Raw genomic sequence first — 16,794 nt, forward strand, 5'->3', positions numbered from 1 at the left:
TGGAAAAGGAAAGGAAACTAAGCCAATCATGTGAGATCGATATTAGAAAAATATAATAATTGAAGAAGCGAACGAAGGAAAATAATTAATAGCACAATTTTTTTTTGAAGTAATCCGCTTAATTGATGGAGAATAAGAGATGCTTAAATGGAAAATAAATAGAAGGCATGCATGATGGAAAATCATGTAAGTTTAAAAAATATTTAAACATTTATAAAATAATGAAGTTTCCACTTTTTTCCACGGAACCTTAGTTCATTTGTATCATTTATGCTAATATGTGCACCTAACTACATAGTTTGTGTTGTGGACCGCACCTTTAAAAGATTGTGCTATTGCACGCACCTTTATAATAGTCAGTGTTATTGCAGCCAATTTTTCCTAGATCTAATCGATGCTATAATTGGCAACTCAACCTGTAGTTTTATTAGCTTTTCAATATATCACAAATTCTTATACGTAAGCTGGTGGTGATCAGCGGTCACCTTTGGTTCTTGACTCAAGTTGGTGGAGACATTTCTGGGCTTCGCCTTTACTTCCGAAGTGGAAAATGTTTGCTTGGAAGATTATCCATAATGCGTTGCCTTCTGCTTTGTTACTTGCTCGGAAGGGTTTTCCTGTGGAATCCAAATGTGGATTATGTCATCAGGAGGTGGAGACTCTTTCTCATCTTTTCCGAGATTGTCCTTTTACTTGGAGTTTATGGGAGGGCCAACCTTGTGGATCGACCTTGAATATATCCCAAGATCAGTCCTTTGAAGAGTGGTTTCCCGAGGTTCTTTCTAAGTTTATTCATGATAATAAGGACTGGTTGATGCTAGATCGTTTTTTTAGTTTGTTATGGGCCCTACTCGAAACTCCTTAAGATTTTGATCTACGGTTTATTCTCCTGAATCGATTTTAGAGCTAGCTTCTAGTTGGGTGGATAGGTGTTCCGAGGCTAGGTCGTTTAGATATGATATTACTCTTGAGTTTCCTCCTGGATTTTCTGGTACTATGTCTTCTGCAGTTCTTCGAGGGAATGCTTCGGATGCTTGTACTGTCAGTCTTACGTTTGATGGGGCCTGGAGTTCTGATAGTCATAATGCGGGTACTGGATGGGTATTTTTGGATCTGGTTTCTGATGGTCATCTTGGGGGTGGGGCACAGGCTTGTAGCTCTAATTCTGCGTTCCAATCGGAACTGATGGCTTGTCTCTTTGCTTTACGCCATGCTAGGCAGCGTGGGTATTCTTCTTTACAGATTCTTACCGACTGTTCTTTGGTGGTGGATCTGCAGCGTTCTCAGGTTCCCAAGGATATTTCTGTGCGTTGGATTCAACAGGAGCTTCTGGAACTTATTGGGGCTTTGGTCGTGTGTCATGTTCAGAAGGTTCCAAGGTCTACGGTTGCTCAAGCTCACTGTTTAGCAGGGATGGCGCGTCGGCGTGATTTACTTTGTTTCCGTTTTTAGGTTGTTTGTTTTAAGTTCTTTTGTAAAAAATATAAAAAAAAAAAAAGGTTATCGTGTGGACATCCATTTTAGAGGTTATTTCTTAATATTATGAGGGTTAATTCGTCAATATTATATGGTTACTCGGTCAGTTTTATAAGAGTTATTCAGTCAGTATTATAGCCTCATAAGGGTTATTTGTTCAATATTATAGAAATTACTTTGTTATTTTATAAGTGGGCACAGAACATACAAGATGGACTTTCGATAAATATGTTTGATTCCCCTTTTCTATTTTAGATGTTCATTCAAAAACAACTTTTATAGATTCTTTCCTATCTTCTTGTACAATCAAACCCAGCCCTTTCGCTATCATTTGTGTTTTTGTACTCGAAGAATCCAGAAGAATACTTAACTACCTTGTTTAAAATTAAAATTAAAATGAAAATACGTAATAGAAAGAAAGTACTCAAGGCCGGTTGGAAATACAGTTAGAATTTTGATATTACTCAAAATAGCAGATTGCAAATTCATTTCCACGTAGCATGGGCCCAGGCCACAAGTAGCTATCGGGGGCCCAATTACCCGAAACGTATTTAAACAAGCTAGGACGATGGCTTCTTTCAAAGTCGGTTGTCCTGTTGTTAAGGTTACACGTATGCATGACAAGAACAAGTTAATTTCACTTTAGGATGTCAATTTTTCCTAATTTTATAATTTAATTAACACCAAGTTTAATTTCCTAAGTGATGATATCTACTACGTATTTCCTATATATGAAATTTTATTAAACATGATTGTGTTTTTATAAAAGAGTAGGCATCTAATCTAACTTCCTTTTTAGGGGGTTTACACATGGATAGAAATGCTCAAGATCTTGTAACCAAACAAAAATTACATTATACTCCCTCCGTCCCCGAAAGAACGACCCATTTGGCCTAATTTTAGTCCCAAAAAGAATGACCCATTAGCATTAAAATATCCACCAATTTGCAACAATATTTGTGCAAAATTAGCTTCCCCATATAAAATTTTATTTTTCCATATACTTTTATTACTATCTCTCTCTACTTTTTTGTAAACCCTATGTAAATTTATCTTTCCAATATACTTTTACTTTTTTTTATTTAACTTTATTAATACCCGCGAAATCAACCCAAAAGGGTCGTTCTTTCGGGGACGGAGGGAGTACTACGTAGTAATAATCGTAAGGAAAAAAGTGCCATGTTTCTAAATTCTTGCAATAATCCGATTTAACCAATGTACAAATTTAACCACAAATCTATGTGATTGTGATAAACATAGCCCTAAAAACTAAAAAAGGAAATAATGAGGATAGAATACATTAATTACACTAATATGCGCGTGATTTTGTGATGAATTTCCAACATTTTAAGAAGTATATTTAATGCTTATACATAACCCTAAGGCCAGGGCTACATATATCGTTACCCATTTAATATTTTTTTTGTTTGAAATAATTTAAATACATATTAAGATAAATCCAACATTTTATTACATAATAATGTTTAAATTTGCAAAAGATAATGATAAAGTGAATGTGAGTTTTAAGAAACGTAGGGAATAAATGAAACCTTTTACATCCTAATATCTCAAATCAAATGTGGAAAACATTTTAATTCACGATTTATTTGTAATTTACTTAATTTACAGTTCAAACCATCCTTCCACGGAATATAAAATTGCTCACAACCACGACTTATACCATTAAGAAAGCACACGATTACTAGACTTGTTACTCCATACATATTGGTGTATAGAATACAATCATGCATACTTAGAATTCCAGCCATGTACAAGCTTCATGAGTTGATCATATCCAACCAGTAATTGATATATATATAATATTAAAACATGATGTATGGAGTATGACATGTTCGTTAAAATATAGCTGTAAAGGTCGTAACTGTTAGTTGTGGTGGTAATTAGTTGTTAGCTATGTAGATAGCTGTTAGCTATCTACATTTAGGTATGGGTGTTCGGTCACGGTAAAGTAGTGGTTGGCCTATGGCTAGATATTACACATAAGAATCAATATTTTTCCCTAAAACTATACATTAAAATTTCAACAGATTTCTCTAATTTCAAAAGCTACTATTTTTAACCGTTGATAAAAGCTACCTCCACCACTAATAGCTATCCCAATCACTGCATTACCAAATTAACACTTATATTTTTTTTGTTAAATAGTCGTTTAACTTGGTCAAACCTCTAAAAACTACTTAAAAACTATCGTTGAACACCCCCCTAAGTATATTAATTACGGAGGCATCATAATTCATACTAACTAGCTAGTTATAAAATCATTGATAAGGCGCATCTATTATAGCTTCGGGTGTTATATACGAAGTATTCCGTCAACAATCATATATTTGGTTAACATTTACTCCGAAACTTTCATCAAGGCCATGACACACACCCATACTATATCAAGCGATCAGATACAAACCTTCTGTCGCCCTGTCGGTGTATTGTATGTCAAAGTTGCACATTCGTTTCAACGGAAAATTTGTGATTGTATGTCAAAGCTACCTCCGAATGTATGATAAAATTTGTGATTACAACGGAAAATTGTATGATAAAAAAGATCCATAATATGCTCTTCAAAGAAAATATAAGGTCTCTAATTGTTCCTCGGAGCAGGAAACACCAATGTCTCTTTCTATGTCTACATAAAATAAGACGATAAGTAGCATATATAGGCCAAGATTACTGGCATATAAGTTTTTCGGTTCAACTGTTAGGTATTCATTGGGTCCCAAACAAGGCAATACCTAAGGAAATTACTGGCAAATGGAAAACATTGTGTTACAATTATCTCACTACATATATGTAGTAATAATAATTGAATTGAAGCTCCACATGTAACTAAAAACTTATGCATGTATGATTTGACCTAAAGCTTATATTGTTTCCAACAAATCACATGGTTGTCATGACTAGACCTGGTTATTGGGCGGGTCGGGTCAGGGTCGGTGCGGGTCGGTTGCGGGTCAGGGTCAAAGAGGGTCACATTTTATAGGGTCAATATAGGGTTGGGCCAATGCGGGTCACGGGTCGATAATGGGCGGGCCTATAAAATATCAATTAAAATAAATATTGGACAAAGCCATTATTAAATACATATGAATACAAATTAATCTATATAATTATTTTTACATTATGTATTTTCTTTGTCAACTAAATTGGAAAAACATGTTGGCCCTATATTGACCCTACCCAATTAGGGCCCTGTCCATTAATAGCCCTGTCCATTAAAAGCCCTGGCCTATAAGCTTGGCCCTGACCCTATTATCATTGGGCTACCCTGTCCAATAACCACCTCTAGTCATGACTGATGACACAAATATACTTCATCCGTTATATGATAGTTGGTAGTTCGGTATGGTATATGGGAAAAAAAACATCCAAATTAAGATTATCATGTATATTATATAGAAAATATATAGATAAAATAATAATACGGAGTATATATATACGATGAAAATAGATAATAAAGTATGGATAAGTAACATATAAAATAAAACTTCTAAATTAAGAAAATTGTGCGTGTCTTCTTGCATCATGGAATCCACAACACCTCCACGTAGAAAAATTACTAGTTTTCGATAAATATTTGCATTTTTTACAATAAGAGGAATAATTGAGTGTTGCTATAAAACGATGCTAAATTTGTGGTAGTAATGCTTCTACTAAAAGTTGGCTTAGCTTGTCAAACTTCTTGGCCTATCATTTCATAATTAATTTGATACCAAAGTTACGGTGTATCTAACTTGACTAGGGTTGATTGCCAATGAAAACTACTCTATTTAACTTCATCTATCATCATCACCGCCAATCCAACTTTTGGTTTTAATACATTTTTTTTCTTTAGAAAAACGTGTTAGCAAATTTTTAGTAATTACTGAGGTTTGATAGTTTTGAATTATAAAAGCATTTTTACACTTTATTAAGAGATGAGGATTTACGATTTGCAATAACATAGGTAATGCATCGTGTGTTCTTATACACACTTCCTCAGTTTTTATTTACTTGCAACACACTATTTCTACGCATATTTTAGGGGATATACTTGGAATACGGACAAACAAATAAACAAAATTTACCACTAATAAGAAGAAAGTTATAAGTTGCAGTGTTTTAAATTTTACAACTTAATTCACCCGTTTACGTAGTCTAATCACCTCCTTAAATAACGTGTTAAAAGAGTGTGTTACAAGTATTAATTACATAGAAAGTATTTATTAATCAAATTTATATATTGACAAAAAGTAACTCATTAATTCCTTATATGGAAGCATTAATCTGAATTTATAAGTCCAATTTGCCGACCCAAATTGCCAAGGTCAAGTGCATTGGTCCTCATACTTTGGTATGGTAAACAGGTGGATCAAATGGCCCATTTTGACCAGATACTTGAATAAACTAAAATGACGGCCCAATATGATCTTCAATAAACTTGTACAGAAAGGTAAAGCATAAGTTACAATCGACAGACAAATACTCCATAAGTCCATATATAGTTATATACCAAGCTAAATACTAAGCTTAAACAAAGCTTAGTGTATGTAGTTGGTAGATGATTCACTTTGTAACTTTGAGATCATCACAAGGTTGAAACCTCCCCACTGCGGTACTTGTGGATAGGGCTGAGCAAAACTACCCGAAAAACCCGAAAACCCGTTCCGTTACCGTTCCGAAAATTAGGGTACCCGATCCGATAACCATAACGGTTCGGGTACCCGTTCCGATAATTTGTTATCGGGTATGGTTTTTGGGTATCATTTTAAAATTAACGGTTACCCGTTCTGTTCTGATAAGCAATTATTTTGTTTTTTTCCTACTTAAATCTATCTTTTCAATATTTAAACTCTTACGTTACTTCATAATCACTATATAATATCAATAATTAGTAATGTTATTAATAATTTGGTCAAGATCATGTGGTATTGTTGTTAATTAGTGTTAAAAAATATCATAATAACTAATTTTTTAAGTTTAATTATCACTATTGGATACTTTATTGGGTACCCGATAACCGTTCCGAAAATCCGGGTACCCAAAGTCCGGCTACCCGAACTTATCGGTTCGGGTTATGAATATCACTTTTAGTGATATTGGTTATTGGGTACCTGAACCGTTAGTACTAATGATACGGGTACCCGTCCCATAATGCTCACCCCTACTTGTGGGTGAGGATTTAAAACAGATGTATACTAAGAATATGTTTTCCTTACATGATGTGAAGTGAGGACTTTTAAATTTGTCAAAATGTGCAATTTTCAAATAAAAATTAGATAAAGTATATATTTTTGGTCTAATGTAATAAGTTTGCTATTAAAATGTTTTTTCTTTTCTTTCTTTTTTTTTTTTTTTTTATTTTTATTTATTTATTTATTTATTTTTTTTATAACAAATAAAGTGAACAAGTTGAATCCATACCTTATAAAAAGTATAAAACTACTCTTATGAATATTGTGATGCCAAATTTATCCCTAAAAAAGTGTATTTACATATGTACAAGTTTTATTAGTGAAAAGTATTTGGACAATTTTTCAAAAAAAAAAAATTGCTTTGGACAATTAAACCCCTAAACATAGTTGTTACATATCAAAAACTAAATTCATGATTTAAGGTCAAATCAAAATAACTTCCGAATATGGCTAGATATGACGCGTGCATCGTGCGCCTTAGCTGCCCTAGTTAATAGAAGTATAGAGCATCGTTGGAACTTGGAAATAATGAATTGTCTTTCAACAATTAAAGATAAAGGTGTTTTAGCGTAAATTTGCTGAATAAACTCTAATCATTATTACACTTATGTAATAAGACAAAACATTAATAAATATTATTAAATTTGTCTTAATGTATTATGTGTGTGTTCCGAATATTCAATTTTGATTAATATACATTTAATATTGCAAATATATCATCTTATTAGTATTAAGGAATAATACGAAAACGAAAATAAGAAATTTAGGTCTAATTCAATTTTTTAATCTTTCAAGCCAGTTTAAATTTGTTTGATTAAAATAGTTTCTAAAATAAAGTTAGGAGAATAAGACCCTATTCACTTCACCTAATTTTTGCTAAACTGAAATTATGTTTAATGAATTAAATTATTTTTACTGAAATTATTTTTACTAAATTGAAATTATTTTTATTGAACCAAAATTATTTTTGCTAAATTAAACTTATTTTTACTTAATTGAAATTATTTTTACTAAATCTTATTTTTGTAAAGTGAAATGAACCAGGCCTAAGCACAAGTGATTTTTTTTATAACCTCTACGGCTCTACCCAAATCCCAAAAAAATAAAAATCATTAGGTGAACTACACAATTCTAGATTACTTCATTTTTCAGACTCACAATTAAGGTATTCCATCAAATCACTACAGATGTTGGATCAAAATAAGGTACTTTGAAGTCAAACTGTCTTCATAAAATGATGAAAACATGTAAATACATATTCATCAATAGATAAGAGCTCTAATTTGTTAAGAATCTGATAATAGAGACCTTTTTTATTTTTTTTGACAGAAGAAAGGTTGTGTGGTTATGATATTGGAACTCTAAAGAAACACACATAAACACACACCACTCATTTCAAGCAAACACAACAAACATCCAAATTCATACTCACCATTATCCACCAAACATGACTTTAATTCCAATTTGCTTTGATGCCCACTTTCTCTCTCATCTCACAATCACCTTCAGATTCCATGGCTAAGAGCTTAACTGTATAGTATTGTTCATTTCTTCTAGATTCTCATTTCTTCTCATCCACTTCTTCCAACCATTTTCATTCCACTCGCGCTATCTCTCTCTTCGGGTTGATCAGCCATGACTTCCTCCTGCCTCTTATCTTCAACCCGAAACACGGCTGCTGCTACTGCTTCCTACCTTCCTAAGCATCACTATAATTACTTAAACAAAGACAATAGAGACTGTCTTCTTTTTAAGCTTCAATTACCACCACTCAAATCAGGTTCTCATCCTATATTGAGGTTAAGGACTTCAAGATTTAACTACCCTCTTGCTTCTCTGTCTTCCTTTGCTGATGCAGGGGACCAAGAACATGAAGAAGTTATTGGCAATCATCAACAGATTAAGGCTGATGATGAAGAGGCGGCGAAAACGGATGAGTTATCTGGAATGGCCAAGGCTTTTCACATATCATCCAGAACAGCAATTGCTATATCAGTATGCATTGCTTGTGCTGCTCTGATTTTCCCCTTGTTTATGCAGTCCCTTGGTCAAGGGATGCCGCTTAAGACTAAGGTGCTTTCATATGTTACCTTGCTTTTTGGGTTCTACATGGCCTGGAACATTGGCGCGAATGATGTTGCCAATGCAATGGGGACATCTGTTGGCTCAGGTGCTCTGACGATACGACAGGCTGTTGTAACTGCTGCTATTTTGGAGTTTTCCGGGGCGCTCTTGATGGGTACTCATGTTACAAGCACAATGCAGAAGGGGATTCTTGTTGCTAATGTGTTTCAGGGGAAGGACTCCTTGCTTTTTGCAGGACTTCTTTCTTGCCTTGCAGCTGCTGGAACTTGGTTACAGGTAAATTTCCGAGGTTCCTGCTCTGGTTTATCAGTATAGTTTATCATATAATAGGGCATATATGAATTCCAAATAGAAGCAAATAACAAGAATATAATTATGATTTTCTGCTCGAATTTGTAAAACATAGAAAAGGTACAAATCACAATACACAGGAATGAAGTATTGTATTAATGTGTCTTTAATTTCTGGTGAAATTCTGAATGTGGCCTCTTCTTTAAAGGTCTCAAGGTAAAAAATGCAAATTATTTGAACAAAACTAGCAAAAAGATAGAACCTGAAGAATGCATAGAACTTCAAATAATCAAATTTCAATTCCTGAGCTGTGCAAACTGTATTTTCATAAAGCTCTTTAAATTATAATAAGAATCAATCTGTAATATACAAGCTGAGAAACTGTTAAAAATTTAGATCACACGGAATAAATCAGACAGGACATGGCAAAGAGAGTAAACATGTTAGTGCCTCTACAGCCGACAAGCCTTGCACAGTTGTGCTTAAGGTTACCATAAACCATAGGATGCAACATGCAATCATCGTTTCCCCTTTCACTCAATTTGCAGGAATTAGCAATGTTTTGAACATAACCACTAGAACACAAAAGTAAGAAATGAACATCAGACTAACAGAATGCAGACATGCAGCATATGTGCTCAGCATTGACAATTTATATTGTGCTCCACAGGTGGCCTCCTATTATGGCTGGCCAGTTTCAACAACTCATTGCATAGTAGGATCCATGGTTGGGTTTGGACTTGTCTATGGAGGAGCTAATGCCGTCTTCTGGAGCTCACTGGCAAAGGTTGCTTCGTCATGGATTTTTTCACCCGTACTAGGTGCAGCCATGTCATTTCTCGTGTACAAATGTATCCGCAGAGTATGTATATGTTTCATGAAACTTCAGCTGATGATTTCTAGTCATAGGTTCCACTTAATTCATGATTATCTTCTTGGGAATTTTGCCTATAGCTTATGAGATCAATTTTTTTTTTTTTTTTTTTATATATATAAAAAAAATAGTCATAAAATTGTCACTTAATTTAGAAACTTCAATTGATACAGAATTCAGAAGATCTAACTGGCATACCTTTTCTAGTTCGTTTACAGTGCTGAGAATCCAGGACAGGCTGCTGCTGCATCTGCACCAATAGCAGTTTTCATGGGTGTAACTGGAATATCATTTGTAGCCTTCCCTCTAAGCAAGACCCTTCCCCTGGCTATAGTCCAGGCATTGGCTTGTGGAGCTGTTGGAGCAGTTATTGTTTATCGAGTGATCAACATACAGTTAGGCCATCTACTTGCCAAATCCAACTCATCAACGGAAACCCAACACAAAGATGACCATCATCCTGATCATCACGAACAGAAGAACATTGGGCTGCTTTCTGATATTGCCGGCCCTAAAGGAACCCAACTGGAGATAGTGTATGGTGTGTTTGGATATATGCAGGTCCTTTCAGCGTGCTTCATGTCATTTGCTCATGGTGGAAACGATGTCTCTAATGCTATTGGTCCCTTAGCAGCAGCTTTATCTCTGCTGCAAGGAGGGGCTGCTGCAGGAGCTGCGATTCATATCCCAACAGATGTTCTTGCATGGGGAGGGTTTGGGATTGTAGCAGGTCTTACAATGTGGGGATACAGAGTGATATCAACCATTGGAAAGAAGATCACTGAACTTACACCAACAAGAGGGTTTGCCGCAGAGTTTGCAGCTGCATCGGTGGTTCTCTTTGCATCAAAGCTAGGGTTACCTATATCAGCAACTCATACGTTAGTGGGTGCTGTAATGGGAGTAGGGTTTGCCCGAGGGCTAAATAGTGTCAGAGCAGAGACAGTAAGGGAGATTGTCACTTCTTGGGCAGTAACAATTCCTGTTGGCGGAATGCTAGCAGTTTTATACACAGCAATCTTGACCAAGGGTTTATCGTTTGTATTATGAACATGATTCAACTATAACTTAGAACATTGTTACATCAGATTAAAATTGAGAGAATTTTGATTTTGTATGTGAGAACAGAATGTTTCTCCGACCGGTTATTTCTTATTGGAGATCGGAAGTACATTACTTCAGCATTTCTTATATTTATGACCACAATTTCTTATATATATGCTCATCATATATGAGATGTAAAATTACAATAGTTCTAAATCTTCACCCCTGTAATTCTATAGAAAGAGAATGTAAAATGGTATGGGTTTGTTGAGAAGACAAAATTACACATTTATCTAGAGTAATACTGTCAGGGTCAGAACACTGAAACTGTAAGAAAGTTTGGGCAGGCATAAGGGTAAAGGCCAGCAATTATTGTGACATTTTCAGTCATAATGGTAAAGAAATTGCTATTTTCTTATTTTAACCAAGGTTTTGTTGATATAAATTAAAATCAAGGAAACTATATATGTAAACTAGATGGGAAGTTAAAAACAATGTTATCCACAAATCTAGCCTGAAGTTTCTAAGCGAATTAAGGGTCTTTGTCTTAGCACCAAGTACTGGATTCAGACTAAGTTTCCTAAGATCAGAAGTTATGAACTGGCTTCAATCAAGTCTTCAGACATGAAACCGTGACAATGGACACATGAACGGGTTTACACAGTAACTATGATGTATGTAAATCTTATATGTGTCGTATTTGCAGGGAACAACATAGATGATACTGTTTGAATATAAGACATAAGCTTATCACAGAGTTCTGCCAACTTAAAGCATATGTGCAAAGCCAATAATCTTATTTACACACATTGACTGCACAAGAATACGCACTTTAGATTTGTGAACAGGCATTGATTTCAAAGGTAGTAGAGGGATGACGTACCATAAAATCTTGGATGATCAATAGATGTCCCTCGAGTCAGACAGCCTAGGAAGCACCCTCTAGTCAGAGACATGAAAAAAGAATCATCTTCCTTTCCTTATTCTCCACACCGATCAAAATCTTACATTAAAACAAGATTCTTAATCAGAAACAAAAATTGTCTCGGAAAGAACCCCTTTTGATAGTATTTTCCTGGAAGAAGCTCCTGATAGGTTTTAGATCATGCAGACATCCAACATCTTAACTCCGCCAGTGGGTTTTCCCGCTGTCAGTCCCAAGCCTGGATAAAGGAGGAGGGTTTCGGTAGGCCAGTGACAGCCAGTGTAAAACTTAGTCACGTCCCATGACATTGTAGCAGACCCCACTAATGGGATTAAGGCTTTGATTGATTGATTGAGACATCCAACATCTTACTTCTTTTTTTTTTTTTATTTTTTTTTTTTTTTCATTTCCAGAGATGTATTATACTAGTCCCAGAAACTAAAGCAGCTCTTCAGCATGTCTGCAAAAAAGAGCAAAGCATCTTTTAGTAAATATGGTCAGCATGCATGGAATCAAGCAACTGCACTAACGTATCTCTTTTATATTTGTTTTTGGAGTGAGATTCTACTGACCTTGTGTTCTTTCTGCTAAAGCAAGGTCACACCAAGATCCAGTTTGGGAACAAACAGAACTGTATACTGTTTATTAGCTGTTCAGCTTATTTGATATCAAAGGTAAAGAGGTTTGAATTCCTACAGCTATTTTAGCACCTTCCTTCTTTGCCAGCTATGCAAACACATCCTTGAGCTAATGTCATAGTCCCATAGACCTGAATGTACCTGACGTTCTAGCTTCTTTGTCCTACCACTAATCCAATTATTATGGAGAATGTAGCATCCCTTTTCTACACAAGCTGCTCGAACATTTCTTTCCTCCCACAAGCCCTGGTAAGCACCATTAGGGAAGAGATTCCTGTCCAGAAATTGAACAGTAAGATTTGTTGTGGGTTCCCAGCATCTATCATCTCCAACACGATTTACGCCATCTAGACCACATAGAGTGTCATAAAAACTTGGCTGCTCGGATAGGTCTGAAGTCATAGCGTGCATCACCACTTTCTCCATGGCAGCAATGGTAGGATCATCAGACCGAACAAAATAGAATCCAGAGTTCAGGCGTCTTGGTAAGTTAATAGGCACTAGAAGATGAAATGAGATCAGAATAAGATTGAGTTGTTGACATATATCATGTCAGACATGCATTTTGCAAGAATTTGTTAAGTCTTATTTTCTACAAGTATTATTTGTTCGACACAGATAATGGGGGTATTTGATAAAAAGTATATTGGGCCAAATTCAATCCTGATTAGTCACTTAACTATAAGGTGGTGTTCAGTAAGTAGATTCAAGTGAATCTACACTTTCCCAATAAGCGAATAACAGGAGCATATTGAAGAGGGTATCTGATTTAAAATTTTAAATACCCATAAGTATTTTTTGGCACCCCTTAGAATATTATATATTTACCTTATGCTACAATGTTAAGCAAATTGTAACCATATCATTATGTGTCATACTACACAAGTATATATCCAAAAGGCAAATACTACAGAATATATGATCTACAGTCTACTAGTAATATTTGGTATCTATTATTAAATCTAATCCGCTATCTGCTAATGTAAATGGTTCTTGCTTTTTTGAAGAGAGCTTTTTCAGCACTTGTATACAGCTGTGTACACCAAAAGTTAGATATACAAAAAAATTTATCATGCATTGGGACTAAAAGATTACCTGATACATTGTATTCATCAGATTGTGCAACAAATACAGCAGGACCAAAAGTCTGTAGCAATGGAATTGGATTTTTGAACCAGTAAACATCAACATCACTTAAAATTACATTGTATCCCAGCTTCAAAATCTGCAAAACTAATCTGGATTTTGTCTTGGTGACCTTCTGGAAGCACTTAGTCCCAAAGTGACAGTCATTGAAACTGATATTTCTTGGTGCTAATGAGTCCCTGAAAACAGGGATGCCCTGTCAAAAGGAAATGACAAAATCATTTTAAGACAATAGGAAAGCACCATAATATGGGACTCTTAGGTTTTTAATGTAGAACTAAGGAACACAAACACTAAAGCTGAGTGTCAAAAGGGGAATATCTGTTACCTGTTGGATAGAGAACTCGTATGTTTCATCATCAAGAGCGCAGACAAGAAGATTATTAATCATTAGATGCCTTAATCTGCAAACCCAATTCATTAACATGTCCTTGTAGCTGTATCCAGCAACAGCAAGCACCACACTCTTGTTTTCATCAGCTAAATTAGGCAGGAGCATTTCTAAGCCATATGGAAGATGTAGAGGTACAGGATCACTCATCTTGCTCTCAACAGAGCAATTCATAATCCTAGCAAAGATGCTAAATCCAGTAAGACAAGCAATTAGTTTCTTTTGCATCCTAGACTGCTCGACTTGCCCCTTCCACAAGCTATTTGAGCCTTGATGTTTAGGTGAATAAACAATATTCTGGTCTTTGTTGGTAAACATAAATTTTCCATCACACTTTACAAGCTTTGCAAAATCAGAGAAATTAGCTTGATTAGAAGATAACAGGCCATACAGTTCCGCTAGTTGAAGATTACCGTTGTACTCCCAGTTTGTCTTTGTATGATCAGCAAAAGTGGACGCTCTATTAGATTGAATAGGTTCATGATCATCATCTGAATTCTGCACATGAAAATTCGAGATAGTCCAACTTGCATCAAACACAAACCTATAGTTGGAATGATATATTTCATTGACGAACCAATGATTATGTACTCCTTTCCCATATAAGAAGGGAGGGAGAACACCCATATGTAAAGGCAGATCCTTGTTATTCCAAGCCATAAGCATCCTCCCTCCGCAATAATCCCATTGCCATGTCTGAGCAAGAACCTCCTGCAACTGATGGAATAGAGCAAAATTTCAATCAAGTTATCTAATTGGCTCATCCACATTGAATTTGTACAAGGTTCTTTGATACCTTCTGCAATGAAATGGGTATACCATCCTCTCTTAGCCATTGCCTTCCAACATTATCCAAAGAGAACGGGAAGAAATAACTTCTTTTTGAAGAGGCGATAAGGAACCAATCATGATCAAGCTCATAAACATGATTTACTGTGGAAAGGAAGTCTTGAAGGAGAATGGTTTCAGGATGAATAAGAACAGAAATATCTGAAGAGGATGCCTCAGCTCTAGCAACCATGGAGTGGAAGAATGGAACATTTAGGAATCTACACAAGAGAACACACAACAAAAACTTTTCAGCCTCACAGATTCTTGCAACTTTTTTGAGCTTGTTTATGTTTAAGCTGCATTAGCATGGCCAAAGTTGTTTCTCAAATTATACAAGTCTCACTGGAGATTAATATTAAACCATCAAAATATCGTTTTGAACTCTAGCAGGAAACAAGAACTACATTCACACAGCCTATAAAATAAAGAATAATAGAAAATAAAAACCTACAAGAATACTGCTTATAAAACAAAGCATCACCGTCTGAAAAACGGCCTAAGATTTTGATACTCAAAACAATCAAAACAAGAAAGATCAATAGGAAATCATGAAAAAGAAAAGGGCATCAAGTAGCAGCATGAAGTACCAACATTTATGATTTGTTCACACAATAGTGTCATCTAAGCCATTCTACACACATCCCAAAAGGCCAAAACAACTAAGCCTAGGGAAAAGTTACAAATTATGAGAAGGATTCTAGCTATGTAACATTGTAACTCCTGAGTACAGCAATTCAACCCATTACAATTTACAAGACCAAGTATGAAAAAAATTGTGACATGATCACATAAATATCTCATGCTTCAAAGAATTCAATCACAAATTATAAGGTTTGACAAAGTAAAAAAACAAGAATCATGGGCACTTACGAAAAATCGATGTCGGATTCGACATAAACCCGAGAGCCAAAGGCAGAAGCAAAGGATTGAATAGATGGGTCATTTCCAAATAAAACAACATTGATGTTAGGAGATAATCCTAGCCATGATCGGACAGCAAGACTCTGCCTTTTTCCAACAGAACCATTAAAAGGGCTTGGAGCACTAAAAAGGGTTATACTGGGATCAGTCTTATCAACTGAATTTCTTGGGTACAAAAAACTGGATTTTCTGAATTCAACTTTGACAGTAGGTAAGAACTGAGTTGCATAAAATGAGCAGCAAATTAATGTAAACCCAGATAACCAAATTGACCATACCCCCAATTTCAGTGCCTACAAATGCAACCAAATACCCAGAATCAAAATAATATATTACTGCAGAAATTATATTTAAAAATACAGAATATGTAAATTCATTATCATTCCTAGGTACTTATTATGCTAAAAAAGCTTAATTTTTTACCTTGTTGAAGCTTAAAGATGGGAAGAAGAGCGAGAAATTCATAGTGGAGATGATTGAAGAAAGCATTGATGATTTGAAAAGGGGAAGTTTTGATTAATAGTTAGAAAATAATTAACGGAAAAGAAGGGAAGTGGAGAAGTAACAAACACGTAAATGGTGGACATGAGAAACACCCCACCACCAACAACGGCGACATTGAAAAATGGGAAGCTAAATTCCATGTGAGCGGAGAAAGAGTTTGAATCACTTCTTCATTGCGGAACTTTGTTGCTCAAGAAGTTGGCCAAAGTCCATCAACTTCATAACAATGTTGACCATTTGTCATAAAAAAATTCTACACGATGACCTCGTTTTTTTTTTTTTTTTTTTTTTTTTTTTTTTTTTTTTTTTGGTATTTGATGGATTTATATTTTTGGGAAATTCTCAATGATACTCATCAGTTTTATTTTTTTCCTCAATGGTAAACACTAAAATATTAAATTATCTTTGGTAACCATTAATTTGTAAAACTAATTGGTAACATTAGTCAAGCATTTAAAGAAATATTAACCATGGTTAAT

At 35.0% G+C, this 16,794-nt stretch overlaps 3 protein-coding genes across 3 annotated transcripts; 2 read left to right on the forward strand and 1 right to left on the reverse strand.

Moving 5' to 3' along the window:
* Positions 1-550: 550 nt before the first annotated feature.
* LOC145627279 (uncharacterized) lies at positions 551-1,452 on the forward strand. The gene is made up of 2 exons (XM_081679680.1): positions 551-824; positions 905-1,452. The coding sequence occupies exons 1-2, from the start codon at positions 551-553 to the stop codon at positions 1,450-1,452; spliced, it is 822 nt and encodes a 273-aa protein (XP_081535806.1).
* Positions 1,453-8,055: 6,603 nt separating this feature from the next.
* Positions 8,056-11,106, forward strand: LOC145641044 (inorganic phosphate transporter 2-1, chloroplastic-like). Its single transcript, XM_081692242.1, has 3 exons — positions 8,056-9,026; positions 9,712-9,903; positions 10,123-11,106. Exons 1-3 carry the CDS (start codon positions 8,301-8,303, stop codon positions 10,963-10,965), a joined length of 1,761 nt encoding a protein of 586 aa, XP_081548368.1. The 5' UTR covers positions 8,056-8,300; the 3' UTR covers positions 10,966-11,106.
* Positions 11,107-11,792: 686 nt separating this feature from the next.
* LOC145639354 (beta-arabinofuranosyltransferase RAY1-like) lies at positions 11,793-16,411 on the reverse strand. Its single transcript, XM_081690613.1, has 7 exons — positions 16,235-16,411; positions 15,761-16,104; positions 14,856-15,108; positions 13,997-14,776; positions 13,618-13,864; positions 12,457-13,022; positions 11,793-12,344 (listed from the first exon to the last, which is right to left on the reverse strand). Exons 1-6 carry the CDS (start codon positions 16,298-16,300, stop codon positions 12,583-12,585), a joined length of 2,130 nt encoding a protein of 709 aa, XP_081546739.1. The 5' UTR covers positions 16,301-16,411; the 3' UTR covers positions 11,793-12,344; positions 12,457-12,582.
* Positions 16,412-16,794: the final 383 nt, after the last annotated feature.

This window comes from Chenopodium album, chromosome 1 (genome assembly GCF_948465745.1).
Source record: "Chenopodium album chromosome 1, dcCheAlbu1.1, whole genome shotgun sequence".
Classification (NCBI taxonomy): domain Eukaryota; kingdom Viridiplantae; phylum Streptophyta; class Magnoliopsida; order Caryophyllales; family Amaranthaceae; genus Chenopodium; species Chenopodium album.

Bases quoted from the DNA above. Each gene is read 5' to 3' on its own strand.
- LOC145639354 (XM_081690613.1), bottom strand. From the start codon at position 16,300: ATGCTTTCTTCAATCATCTCCACTATGAATTTCTCGCTCTTCTTCCCA. The intron at 14,777-14,855 runs GTATCAAAGAAC...CTATTCCATCAG, and splicing joins TACCCATTTCATTGCAGAAG to TTGCAGGAGGTTCTTGCTCA. The intron at 13,865-13,996 runs GTAACAGATATT...TCCTTTTGACAG, and splicing joins ACGAGTTCTCTATCCAACAG to GGCATCCCTGTTTTCAGGGA.
- LOC145641044 (XM_081692242.1), top strand. From the start codon at position 8,301: ATGACTTCCTCCTGCCTCTTATCTTCAACCCGAAACACGGCTGCTGCT. The intron at 9,027-9,711 runs GTAAATTTCCGA...TGTGCTCCACAG, and splicing joins CTGCTGGAACTTGGTTACAG to GTGGCCTCCTATTATGGCTG. The intron at 9,904-10,122 runs GTATGTATATGT...TACCTTTTCTAG, and splicing joins TGTACAAATGTATCCGCAGA to TTCGTTTACAGTGCTGAGAA.
- LOC145627279 (XM_081679680.1), top strand. From the start codon at position 551: ATGTTTGCTTGGAAGATTATCCATAATGCGTTGCCTTCTGCTTTGTTA. The intron at 825-904 runs GTTTTTTTAGTT...AATCGATTTTAG, and splicing joins GGACTGGTTGATGCTAGATC to AGCTAGCTTCTAGTTGGGTG.